The 12024-nt window shown below is 39.1% G+C and overlaps 2 protein-coding genes across 2 annotated transcripts; one reads left to right on the top strand and one right to left on the bottom strand.

Moving 5' to 3' along the window:
- Positions 1–1962: 1962 nt before the first annotated feature.
- On the bottom strand, positions 1963–3307 carry LOC146327181 (trace amine-associated receptor 13c-like). Its single transcript, XM_084718456.1, has 2 exons — positions 2960–3307; positions 1963–2767 (listed from the first exon to the last, which is right to left on the bottom strand). Exons 1-2 carry the CDS (start codon positions 3130–3132, stop codon positions 1963–1965), a joined length of 978 nt encoding a protein of 325 aa, XP_084574582.1. The 5' UTR covers positions 3133–3307.
- Positions 3308–9242: 5935 nt separating this feature from the next.
- Positions 9243–9686, top strand: LOC146327180 (ribonuclease-like). The gene has a single exon (XM_084718296.1). It carries the CDS (start codon positions 9243–9245, stop codon positions 9684–9686), a length of 444 nt encoding a protein of 147 aa, XP_084574422.1.
- Positions 9687–12024: the final 2338 nt, after the last annotated feature.

The following is a 12024-nucleotide window of genomic DNA, read 5'->3' as shown; positions in this document are numbered from 1 at the left end:
TGAACTTTGTTTTCATTGACCTGTGTTGAGTATTTTACAGTTTTAAGTGGATTTTATACATAGGCTGTATATGTACGTATGTGTGGAGGGAGTTGGTGCAGGGGGTTTATTTCTTAGATACCCTTTTTTGACTTCTGAACATCCTGCTGCTAAAATAAGCGTGTGGCTGTAATTTAACTGGGCCCTGTTAATTAACAGCTGGTCCCAGTCTGGCCCTTTTAAACGGGCTGGAAGAGCGTGCTACCTTATTTCTTTAAGACTAACTTCATGGACTTCAATGATTTGGCTGGTCTGGTGACTTCCTCCACAGCGTGTGCAGCAGTGATATAGCATAACTAACTAAGGTAAACTGTTTCTAAACTGATGGTTAGACTAAAACAAGTCCACTGAGACCTCTGGTAGCTCTTCTCTTTTCACATCTCTGACCTCTACATGTTAGACTGGGGTCAGGTCACATGTACTCTGAATAATTACTGTCAGTGGCGGCCGGCCACCTGCTACATCTGTTACTGTAGGTGACTTTGGCTGTTGTTTTCTAGAAACTTTGACAAAGCTCTGTTACACAGTTCTGCAACACTATAAGTACAGACTAAGTGTCACTTTTAGCGAATATTTTAACATTTGTAAAACAATATGAATACAATATAAGCCTTTTATGTACTTAATTAGCTGTTTAATCTCTAGATAAATCATACAGACATTACTCTAATAAATCTAGCATGAGCAGTATGTATGAGTACATATTTTTGAAAAGAAACAATGGGTCAGACAATTGTGGGCAGTTGTGGCAGATAAATTTACTGACAATAGTCTTGTGTTAAATCAACTAGTTTTTATTATTTGCTTCTTGCCAGAAGATGGCAGCAGAGTACAGAACAGACAGAGAACGACAGCATCACCAGAGCTCACAAAATGTATCACATGTTTTATTCACATACAAATATTGCTGAACTGTTTTATAGAAATCTGGCCCTTAAAAAAGTAGTTGAATAGGTGTGCTTTATGATGTAGTTAGTCAATTTAAGAGACTTTAATCAGGTTTGGTATTCAGCTATATGGCAATAATCTGACAATATGTCTCATTTGTCTTGTGCCGACTGGTGTAAAGATTCAGTTTATATATGAGAGGTCTGTGTTTAGAGAAAATAAATGAAAATGTAGTCTGAACTGTAACAGAAAATTATTTGTTTTGTTGTTTTGTCTTGTTTTTTAAATCCCTTTTAATTAGGGTTGAACAATTAGTCAAATTTTTATCGAAACTGTAATTCCATTCCTGCAATTTTCAAATTGTGACTCAAAAAATGTGACTCAAAATACCATTTTGAATTAAATATTTTTATACTGCAGAGATGTTCTGACCTTCACATCATGTTTGACAGACCTCTTTGTTTAGTACAGATCATCCTAATCTGAATAATGATGTAAAGATTATTATTCCCAATAATCACAATTGCATTCAAAATAATCACAATTAATTATTTTGTTCTAAATTGTTCAGCCCTAATATTTATGTATAAATTTAAGTGATTAATGCTTTGTGATGCTGATCCTAAGAAAAGTTTCCCTATGGGGACAATAAAGTATCTTATCTTATGCAACAGAATATTTAAAACATGCTTGCATTTAACATTATTACACACAGGACAGAACACAGTATTACTTGATCATGAAAGTTAATTGTTTACCTCAGGAAAAGTATATGCATGTATGTACTGTATGTTTGTGTAAACTTAACTTCAGCTCCACTTCTTTTTCTCTGCTTTCCACCACGTCTCACACTCAGTGTTGCCAGATTGGTCTGTTTTGTGTTGCATTGTGCGGGTTAAAATGGGCGTAAGTGGGTGGACAGAATTTGGGCTGATTTACCAAGCACTGCAATGTTTTTTAAATGCATTAAAAATGACACTCTCTCCTTCTTCGTGTGTGTGTGTGTATGTGTGTGTATCACAGAAAAAGTCCTCCCTACAGTATCTGTGCCTCACAGGAGCCTGGCTGCATTACCTGAAGTGTAACAATGAGTCTGATAGCTTTTCTAAACCAGGGGTAGAAAAAGACATAGATGACGGGGTTAAGACAGGAATTAAAATACATCAGAAAACTCATAAAGGCCTCAGCTGTAGAGCCAATCAAGATTTTGCCACCTGTGAGAGCGAGACAGTAATATGGACAGTAACACATCAGAAACACAGCCACAACAATGCCAAGAGTCCTGGCTGCTTTCAGCTCAGACCTTTTCGCAGTCTGCGAACGCTGGAGTGTGACACCTGTGACATGCAGGCGCATGGCCCGAGCTTGAGAGACAGCCACCACAAACACTCTCAGATACAGAGCTATGATGATAGATATGGGTATAATAAAATTGAAAACAAGGTCCACATCCCCTGAAATATTAACCACACATTCTCCATAGCAAGAATTATACCTGCCTGGTTGTATCAGGTGCTCATATAGAAGAATAATGCTGACAAAAAAAGCATAAATCCAACACAGACAAATAAAAATTCGGACTGTTTTTAGAGTGAATTTGGTGGGGTAGTGAAGAGGGTAACAAATGGCCATGTAGCGGTCGACCGATATGAGAACCATGCATGCTACTGAGGCACAGATAATGATAAAGGGAAGCAAATAATACACAGCACACATGAGGTCACCCAAGAACCAGCAGGTCTCTGCTAAGATGATTTCAGCCGGCATCACCACGAGGCCCACAAGAAAGTCTGAGACAGCCAGAGAGAGGAGGGTGAGGTTTGTGGTGGTGTGGAGCTGCCTGAAGTGAGAGAATATCATCAGTGAATATTAACACCAACAGGATTATCACTAACAATGGTGGTTAAGTAATAGGAGCAGTGAAAGTCTGGATTAGACACAATAACGTCAATTGTCCTTCCTAAAGCTGCTTCCTCTCTTTGTGAGTGTGACTATAACAATATATTAGCATTGCTGAGGTGCATATCTCTGCCTGAAGTGGGAGATGGAGATGATGACCAGCAGGTTGAGAGCTGCGGTGAGCAGAGAGATGAAGGAGAGAAAGTTGAAGACCATAACTCCAGCGTGAGGTTGTGTCGGCTTCCTGCAGGAGGTGTTGAGCAGCTGTGGAAAGCAGAGTTGAGCTCCTTCCAGGGCGTCCATCATAAGAGAGAGGAGACGCTGCTGAGCTCTGGCAGCTTTCTGTCCCAGACTCTCATGCAGTCATACAGCTGATTTATCTCCTCTTGTTCCCCCACCACCCTCCTCTCCTGCCTCTCATGGACACTGACCTCCCTATTCCCTCGCTCTTTGCATCATGCTCATAGAACAACACCCCTCCACCCTGCATTTCAAACTTATGTTGTGCTCCAAATCACATACTTTCTCTTTTTACTTTTGGCACAAACTCTGATTCTAAAAGCTGGGATGCTGTTTAAAATGTAAATAAAAACATAATCCAATGATTTGCAAGTCCTTTTTGACCAAGATACATAATATTAAAACTGATCGACTTTATATTTCCTTTGATATATACACTACTTCTGCAAAACTTCGTGGACAAATATTCCAGCAGTTTGAGAACATTTTCAACCCAAACTTCATGGAATTAAGGATTTCACCATCTACAATCCATAATGTCATTAAAGATTCAGAGAATCTGGAGAAATCTCTGCACCTAAGGGGCAAGGCCGAAAACCAACATGTACACCTGTGACCCTTGACCCCTCAGGTGGCACCACATTAAAAACCTACACAATTGTATAAAGGATACTGCATGCTCAGGAACAACGCACAACTGTTGCAGTTAAACACAGTTTGTTGCTGCATCTACAAATGAAGACTTCACCATGCAAAGAGAATATATATCAACATTCAGAGATGCTGCCAGTATCTCTGGGGCTAAAGTTCATCTGAAAGAGGAGAAGGACCATCCAGATTGTAACCAGGGCAAAGATCAAAATCCAGAATCTGTAATGGTATGGGTTTGTGTTAGTGCCCATGGCATCATGGGTAACTGTCACATCTGTGATCACATTACATCATTAGATGCGGAAAGGTTTTGGAGTAACATATGCTGCCATGATGATGATGTCTTTTTCAGATGTCCCTGCTTTTTTTTAGCAAGACAATACCAAGATATATTCTGCAACGGCGTAGCTTCATAGTAAAAGAGTTCAAGTACTAAACTGACCTGCCTGCAGTCCAGACCTGTCTCCTGTTGAAAATGTGTGGTGCTTTATGAAGCACAAAATATGACAACGGAGACCCTGAACTGTTGAGCACCTGAAGTTGTGTATCAATCAAGAATGAGAAAGAGTTTCCCTTTCAAAACTAACAATTAGTGTCAACAATTAGTGTCCTTGGGTCCCAAACTGAGTGCTCCTAGAAGAAAAGGTGATGTATCACAGTGGTAAACACGCCCCTGTCCCAAGTTTTTTAGAACATGTTGCAGGCATCAAACTCAGAATGAGTGGATATTTACAGAAAACAATAAATGTTAATCAGTTTGAGCACAACGTCCCAGCCTTTTCAGAATTGGCTTTGTAGTACTTACTGCAGCTGCCTTCACAAAGTACATACTGTTGCATGCAGTATGCATGCAGTTAGGACAAAGGCCTACTACCTCCTCTGGACGATTCTGCTCTGTGATCCACCCTGTGGTCTGTGTTTATGTTTGTGTTGTTGCTGTATGTAAATCTATTTGATTGACATGCCCTGAAAGTAACGATGTAGCTATGTTTGATAAAGAAAACTGCAGGAATTCATTTTTAACATCATGTAACTACAACTAGCACCCAGCAGCTGCCTTATTCAGATCATGAAGTTACCCATAAGTTGCACTTGGGGTTAATGCACCAAATTACTTCATTTATCATGAGTGAACTTTGCAAAAACAAATGAAAGAACTTTACAAGTGTTGCATACCATGCTGTTGAGTAAATCTAAATAATCACAGAGGAAATTCCATCCCAACCCAGCAGGACATCCTGGTTTCCATTCGTTTTTGATATACTGTGTTTGACACACTATGTATTGGGACATATTACATCTTTTCTGGCATAGAAAGACATAGGCAGGACTCCAGCAGGATGAGGGGAGGGGGACTCTGTGTCTTAGGATGCTATGTGCGCAAACTCAAAGTTGATGGACAATGTTTTCCAGATGTCGACCATATTATCATCACCATCTTATTCAAAAAAATTCCCACAGAAAATTTCCCTTGGGGTTTGTATGTATATGTTTTATTTTGTATTTGTGTTTTGCTAATTTAACCTTAAACCTTTATTTCAATGACTTGTATACCTTTATATATTTATGACTGCAGGCATTATTTTTTCAGGTCATCCCAACCTTGTGAACACAATATATTGAGCACACTGACATTTCATCAAAGTTGGCACAAGTGTTCACTTCGCTTCAAAGATGAACTGATTAAAGTTTGGTTGTCAAAGGTCAAGGTCACTGTGACCTCACGTCCTTCCTGTTCTTGCGAACGTGATATCTCAAGAATGCCTTGAGGGAATTTCTGCAAACTTGGCTCAAATGTTTACTTTGACTCAAGGATGAACTGATTAGATTTTGGTGATCAAAGGTCACTGTGACCTCACTAAACACATTTTTGGCCATAACCTAAGATTTCTTATGCTAATGAAATAAAATGATGAGGTGATGACATTTTATATCCAAAAGGTGAAAGGTCAACTTTACTGTGACATCATAATGTTCAGCTCTCTATCAATTCTTTGTAAAAAAAATAAATAAATAAAATAAAAATAAATAATAATATAGGAGTAGAAAAAGGCATAGATAGCTGACTTCTCACTCTTCTGAACTGGCTGCTAGGGGACATAAGTGATCAACATCGGCTTCAGTTTGAAATCTTGTTTCAACTCGGGACAACGTATGTAGGGGTCATGTTATATTTTCAGAACTGCAAATCTCTGCTGGTTGCATTTGGCAGTTGTGGTGACATTGCAGTAGGTGCTTCACCATCTGTTGCCTGCCAGGGATCTGCACTTTACAGAGTGAGCTCTTGTAGTTGCTATTGTTTTGGAGTAATAAAATAAAATAAAACCTCAGCAAACCAGATCAAAAGTGTGTGGCTAGTTGTCATAAAGTTACAGGGTTGTATCCTTGTTCGTACAAAGAGATTACATCATGTGTTTATTTTGGAGCTTGTATTTTTGAACACCTTTGATTGCAGTGATGCACCCAGAGGCTGATATGTCATCATCAGGTGTGAAAATGCTCCTTAATCAAATACATACACCTTCATTAAGCGCAGCTAGTGATCCACACAGAGAGCTGGTTATCGCCTAGAGGCCAATTAAATGTGAGATCCTCATAGTATGAGCACGTGTGTGTTGCGTGTGTGTTGTGAAGTTGGTAATTTCCAAGTGAATCGCTGCTTCACTCAATATAGCCAAAAGTATGTGGACACCTCTGTCCAACTCTGTCTATGATCTGAGTTAGCCTCGTTCCATTGAATGAAATCTTTTTGCCAGAGCACAGTGATATTTTAAACAGTACGTTGTTTCCAACTTTAGGTAAGACACCTTACTGTTTGAACATGACAAAATGAGGTCTACAAGGAAACGTTTTTCCAAATTTGGTGTGGATCTATGAGGGGGACACGGCCTACACTGACCTACTCACCATTCAACACCTTACCAACATCAGTGCTCAACCTCACAAATTCTCTTGTAGTTGAATGACAGCAAATCCCTGCAGCCAGCATCCAAAATCTTGTTTCTGGGTGGAGGCTGTTACAGCAACATAATAATATCCATGCAAATGAAATGCATTTCATTTCCATATACAGGCCAGTAGCCAGGACATTGCCTCCACTTTTACAAGAAACATCTGAACCATTTATGTCAGTATGGTCACAACACATAACACATCGCCCTGAAATCAAAACTACTTTATCTCTGCAGTAGAATCTACCAGAACTACTTCAGGATCCACCGCAAGTTCCTACATGAAACTTCTTACAACAAGGTCTGTGGATTACAGCCGATATCTCCAAATCTCTGCAACTCACACCAAAAAAATTTAAATGGATAAACAGCACTACAGGCCAGGGGAAAATGGTCCTAAAGTAAAGCTAGATGACTAGCTGCAAAAACATCCCAGTCCATCCAGTACACCTGGAGATACTGAAACACAGGTGAGATGTAGATTAATATGTCTCTTCTATTTTCTAACTTATTACCTGTATACATATTTTGCAAAACACAAGAGACCAAGTAAGTGGTGTGCATCACTGGAAATAACTACACATGATATTAGGAATATGTCATTGAGTCTTTTTTTTAATCCCTAAACATAAAGTCATATAAACTTTATACTGACAACAGCTAAACTCCCTGGACATAAATGGAAGGTCATCGCCATAAGTGTCATCACAGGCTGCTTCAGTCATGACGTGCTCTTCCTGGGCCTTTGCTTGATAGGCAGTACCTGTATATTAGGTTTAAGTATAAGTACGGTTTGGTAGCACATAATAATGTATTTATATTTTATGATGTAACATACAACAACATACAACTGGTCGATTATGTGACATGAACTTGCAAGGATCAGGCCTGATTTGAGCCATTTACAACCAATGGAATGAAAATTTTGATTAAAAAAATTGTGAAAAATAAACAATATTAATGCGATATCATTTAGTTAACAGCTCTAAAAAACATGTTTAGTTTGCAATACCTCCTCAATAAATGGTTGATTTAAGCTGGTGACTTCATCCTTTATTTGTTAACTTATAAATTCAACTGTCGTACCAAAAGATGGCAGCAGTCTCAAGAGATTTAAGACAGTTATGTCCTCTGTGCACAATGTAGGCCAAGTAATTTGAATGACGGCTTAATCAAGTGTAACAATTCATTTTTAGCTCTCATAGTAGCTCTGTAGATCAGTGCATTGGTCCACAGAAATTCCCCATGTTTTGGTGGCCAGTTTTCAGCCTAGGAAGTCGTGTGTGTGTGTGTGTGTGTGTGTGTGTGTGTGTGTGTTCATAACAATAGGCTTAAAGGGCGATTTTCAGGCACTTGTGGGAGTCATCATTAGACTAAGCAGATTCATTTTTTGTTTGCCCTTCTCCCTATACTTTAGTTTTGCCTACTTTCAGAATTCATCAGCAGTCATAGAGAAGTCCAGCAGGGATTACTGCACTTAACAGAGAGTTCCTTTTTCCATCGGTGTGACGTAGTCCCACTCCCTTTATGTTGGTCATGTTGTTGTTTCTGCATATGAATGCATGCATACATAGTTGGATGAATGTATGTCGGTATAGCAGGTCGCAGCAAATTCACGCTGGTTAAAACATATTTTATCATAATTGCACAATTTTCAGTGTCACCATTAGTCTTAACTATTATTACTTTATGGTATTTACCACAAAATATAAAGAAAAACCATTTCACTGCCTGACAGTAACTACAAACCACAACATTTGATTTAAGATGATTTAAAAGAAGCATTCAAATATCACTTTAAATGCTGATAGGTGAAGCAGCAGGGGAGATGGGGGAGTTGCTGGTGGTGAAGCAGCAAGGATGCTCAGCATTAGTGTCTAAAGCCACAATGAGATTAGTGACAGGAAGGTTGTGGTCACTTGTGATTGGGCCATCTATTGAACATGTGAGGGAGGAGAATTCACACGCCAAGGAACCAAACGCAATAAAAGATTCAACAGCTTTTAGATACTTTGTCACTGAGCAGTGTCTGTGATACGGGTAAGTACATTTTTTATCACACGTGTTATGGGTTGAGTTATAGTGAACAGCAAAATAACATATTGTGTTTCTGTTTTTCTGCAGAAATCACAAATAAGCAAACAAGAAGAAAGAAGCCATCACGTTTCTATTATAAGCTTTTCAGCTATTTGTAATCCCTCTTCACTATTACAGTGTTAGTAAGTATTCACACAGGACATTTATCTTGTGGCTGTGGTTTTTTGCGTTTGGTCTGTGCAGCTTTCACTGCAGGTTTTTTTCTTATTTTGCTGTATGAATGTCACTAGTCAACTCTGGCCACAGACCTATTTGGTAACACTTGACTCTTAACTGCCTTGATAACACTTGAGCATTTAAAATGTATTTTTACCATCCTGACATTGTTATAAATCTCTGTACCAAATTGCATGTCAATCCAATATTCGCTGAGATATTTTTGTCCCAACCAAAGCAGTGATCAACGTTACCATGGCACTAGCTATCACCTGTGTCTTGAACTTTCTATTTCTCCTGCGTTGTCCTTGCCAGGGAATCATGAGGATCCAGTTTGTGTGTTTGATGCTGGTGCTGCTCACTGCCGCTGTGCTCTGTCTGGATGGAAACATCAATCACCAGTACGAGAAGTTCATAAGACAGCATATCGCTAGGCAGATGACTGCCGGTAGTTGTGATGCCATGATGAAAGAAAAAAAGATCAAAGCAAAAAACAACAAGTGCAAGAAGAAGAATACCTTCATCCTGTCCAACATTGAAGACGTGACATCCGTCTGTGGCGAGAACGGAGAGCCATATGGTAAAATGAGGAAAAGCAGCCTATCCTTTGACATTGTTGTCTGCACACTGAAAAAACAGAAACAGAAAAAGAAAGCTCTCAAATGTCAGTACAGTGGTGAAAAAAAGAAAAACAAGAAAATTATAATCAAATGTGGAGGCTTACCTGTGCACTATGATGGAGACATTGGTCACTGTGACAACTGATTGAACAGCTGATGTATACTTTACTTGTTTGTTCAATAAAATGCATTTGAAAGCTTATGTTTGTCTGTTTTAAAAAATTGTCCCTTTTTTTTCTCCACTGCCAAAATACCTTATTAATTATAAATTTCTTATGAATTTTATTTATCTGTTAAGTGTTATTTACACAGAAGTGTTCAGTTTTAGAGGTCCCTATTTTTTTTTTTTTTTTTTTTTTCTGTCTTTTGCCTGATTGGGCAAGCGGATCCAAAATGTACTTGCCTCAAGTCAATGTTTATTTACTCCTGTACAAATTGTTTTTCAGTGGTTATGAAGTAACAACAAAGACGATGGTTAATTGACTTGTGAGCCAATCAGAGGTTGTGTTCCTGATTTGTGTGTGACAGTGCTGATCCATAGATGCATTAATAGATCCGTGCAGTGATCTCAACATGAGGCTGACACTTCAAAATACAATTTTCAGTGTAATGGTAATGAGTACAACTTTCTAGGGTGTGCTATAAACTCGCTGAATAAATCTCTCCATAAAGCTACACGAGACGTTTGATCTTTATGTTGACCAGCAGCTCTGCAGCACTGGGAACACGCCATACAGGTTATGTCATTTACTGTTTCAGTGTGTTTAGAACCGTCTCTTTACCAAGATGTCAAATACCAGCATCATGCCCCTCTCCAAAACAGAAAGACACATGTAAACCCATCTGCGGCTGTATGAGACGCACCGGCCTTTCCACCAAGTATAAAGTATGACACAGTTCCCATACGGAGAGGCAGCATGGATGGATGGATGGATGGATGGATGGATGGATGGATGGATGGATGGCTCAAACAAACAGGACTTTTACCCAACAGACCAGGATTTGTGAACCATGTGAAGTACAAAACCTGATGTACTTCTTTTAACCCAAAACCTGAGCTTTTTCTAAACCTAACCAAGTACATAACCCTAAACTTAAATCTTCCCAAACTGTGACCATTTAACAACATTAATCACATGATATACAGACTTTCTGGGAGCATCTAGTACTCTTTGGTGGCATAAAGCTGCCCAAAGGTTACCTTGTGCATCAGTATGACAAAGCGTAGCACTTTTTCATCTTCATCATCTTTTTACACTCTGTTACAGGGATTTGCTGATGTTCATAGAACTAGAATAAATAAAATGATTACAGAATAATTGTATATTGTGATTCCTCATTCTGTGAAGAAGAAAGATTGTTTGACACCAAACTGTTTTTTGTAGGTTTATTGATCACAGCAGCCATTTAACTAAGTTTGTGCATCAGAATGTTGTCAGTATCATTACTGGTAAACAAAATGTAAATACAGCGAATTTGTAATGTGTCTAGTCTCACAACACTTTGTAGAGGTGATGTGGCACATCGTCCTCGGAAACAAGCAAAGCCACATGCAGCAACAATACTGAAGAACAATGACTGTGGCTGTGGTCATTTCTCACCCGTCTCAAATCTAACACTAAGTCTTCACAAGAGACTTGCCCATTGCTCCACAGGATATTGGAGGTTAGATGTGCAACAGAACTTGTGGTTGTGGGCCAGGTGCAAAAATGGTTGTGCATGAAGCTACTCTCAGTTTTTTGAAAGAAACTCTGTAGAGAGCCTTGCAGAGCCATCAAATAAATTCCTCTAATGGAATTTCTTACCTCGACATTAGTCATGATGGTTAGTGACCTTTGTTATCTCTTGATCCTTTGCACTGCATGGAAGAACCCCTCCTTCATTTCTATCATGTCTGGAACTCTTGTGGGTCTGGGGTACAGGCACAGGGAGAGCTCTAGAGACATATACCACTTGTCCACCACAACTGTCACATCATTTAATTTTCCCTCATGTTAACTGTACATTTGGGGGAAAAGCAGTCACTTTAAGTCTGTGTAAGGGAAAAACGGAGTCTTCTAAAGACTTGAATTTGAGAACATAGTTGCTATGTGGGGCTGAAGTGTGGAGTCCATAGACAATCCCAACAATGCCTTGGGCACAGATGCTGTTTTCCAGACTTGTGAGCCAATCAGAGGTTGTGTTCCTGATTTGTGTGTGACAGTCCTGATCCATAGATGCATTAATAGATCAGTGCAGTGATCTCAACATGAGGTTGACACTTGAAAATACAATTTTCAGTGAAATGGTAATGAGTACAACTTTCTAGGGTGTGCTATAAACTCGCTGAATAAATCTCTCCATAAAGCTACACGAGACGTTTGATCTTTATGTTGACCAGCAGCTCTGCAGCACTGGGAACACGCCATACAGGTTATGTCATTTACTGTTTCAGTGTGTTTAGAACCGTCTCTTTACCAAGATGTCAAATACCAGCATCATGC

This window comes from Lutjanus erythropterus, chromosome 5, assembly GCF_056507025.1.
Source record: "Lutjanus erythropterus isolate fLutEry1 chromosome 5, fLutEry1.hap2, whole genome shotgun sequence".
In the NCBI taxonomy this organism is placed as follows: Eukaryota; Metazoa; Chordata; class Actinopteri; order Lutjaniformes; family Lutjanidae; genus Lutjanus; species Lutjanus erythropterus.
This window is presented reverse-complemented; position numbering and strand designations above follow the sequence as displayed.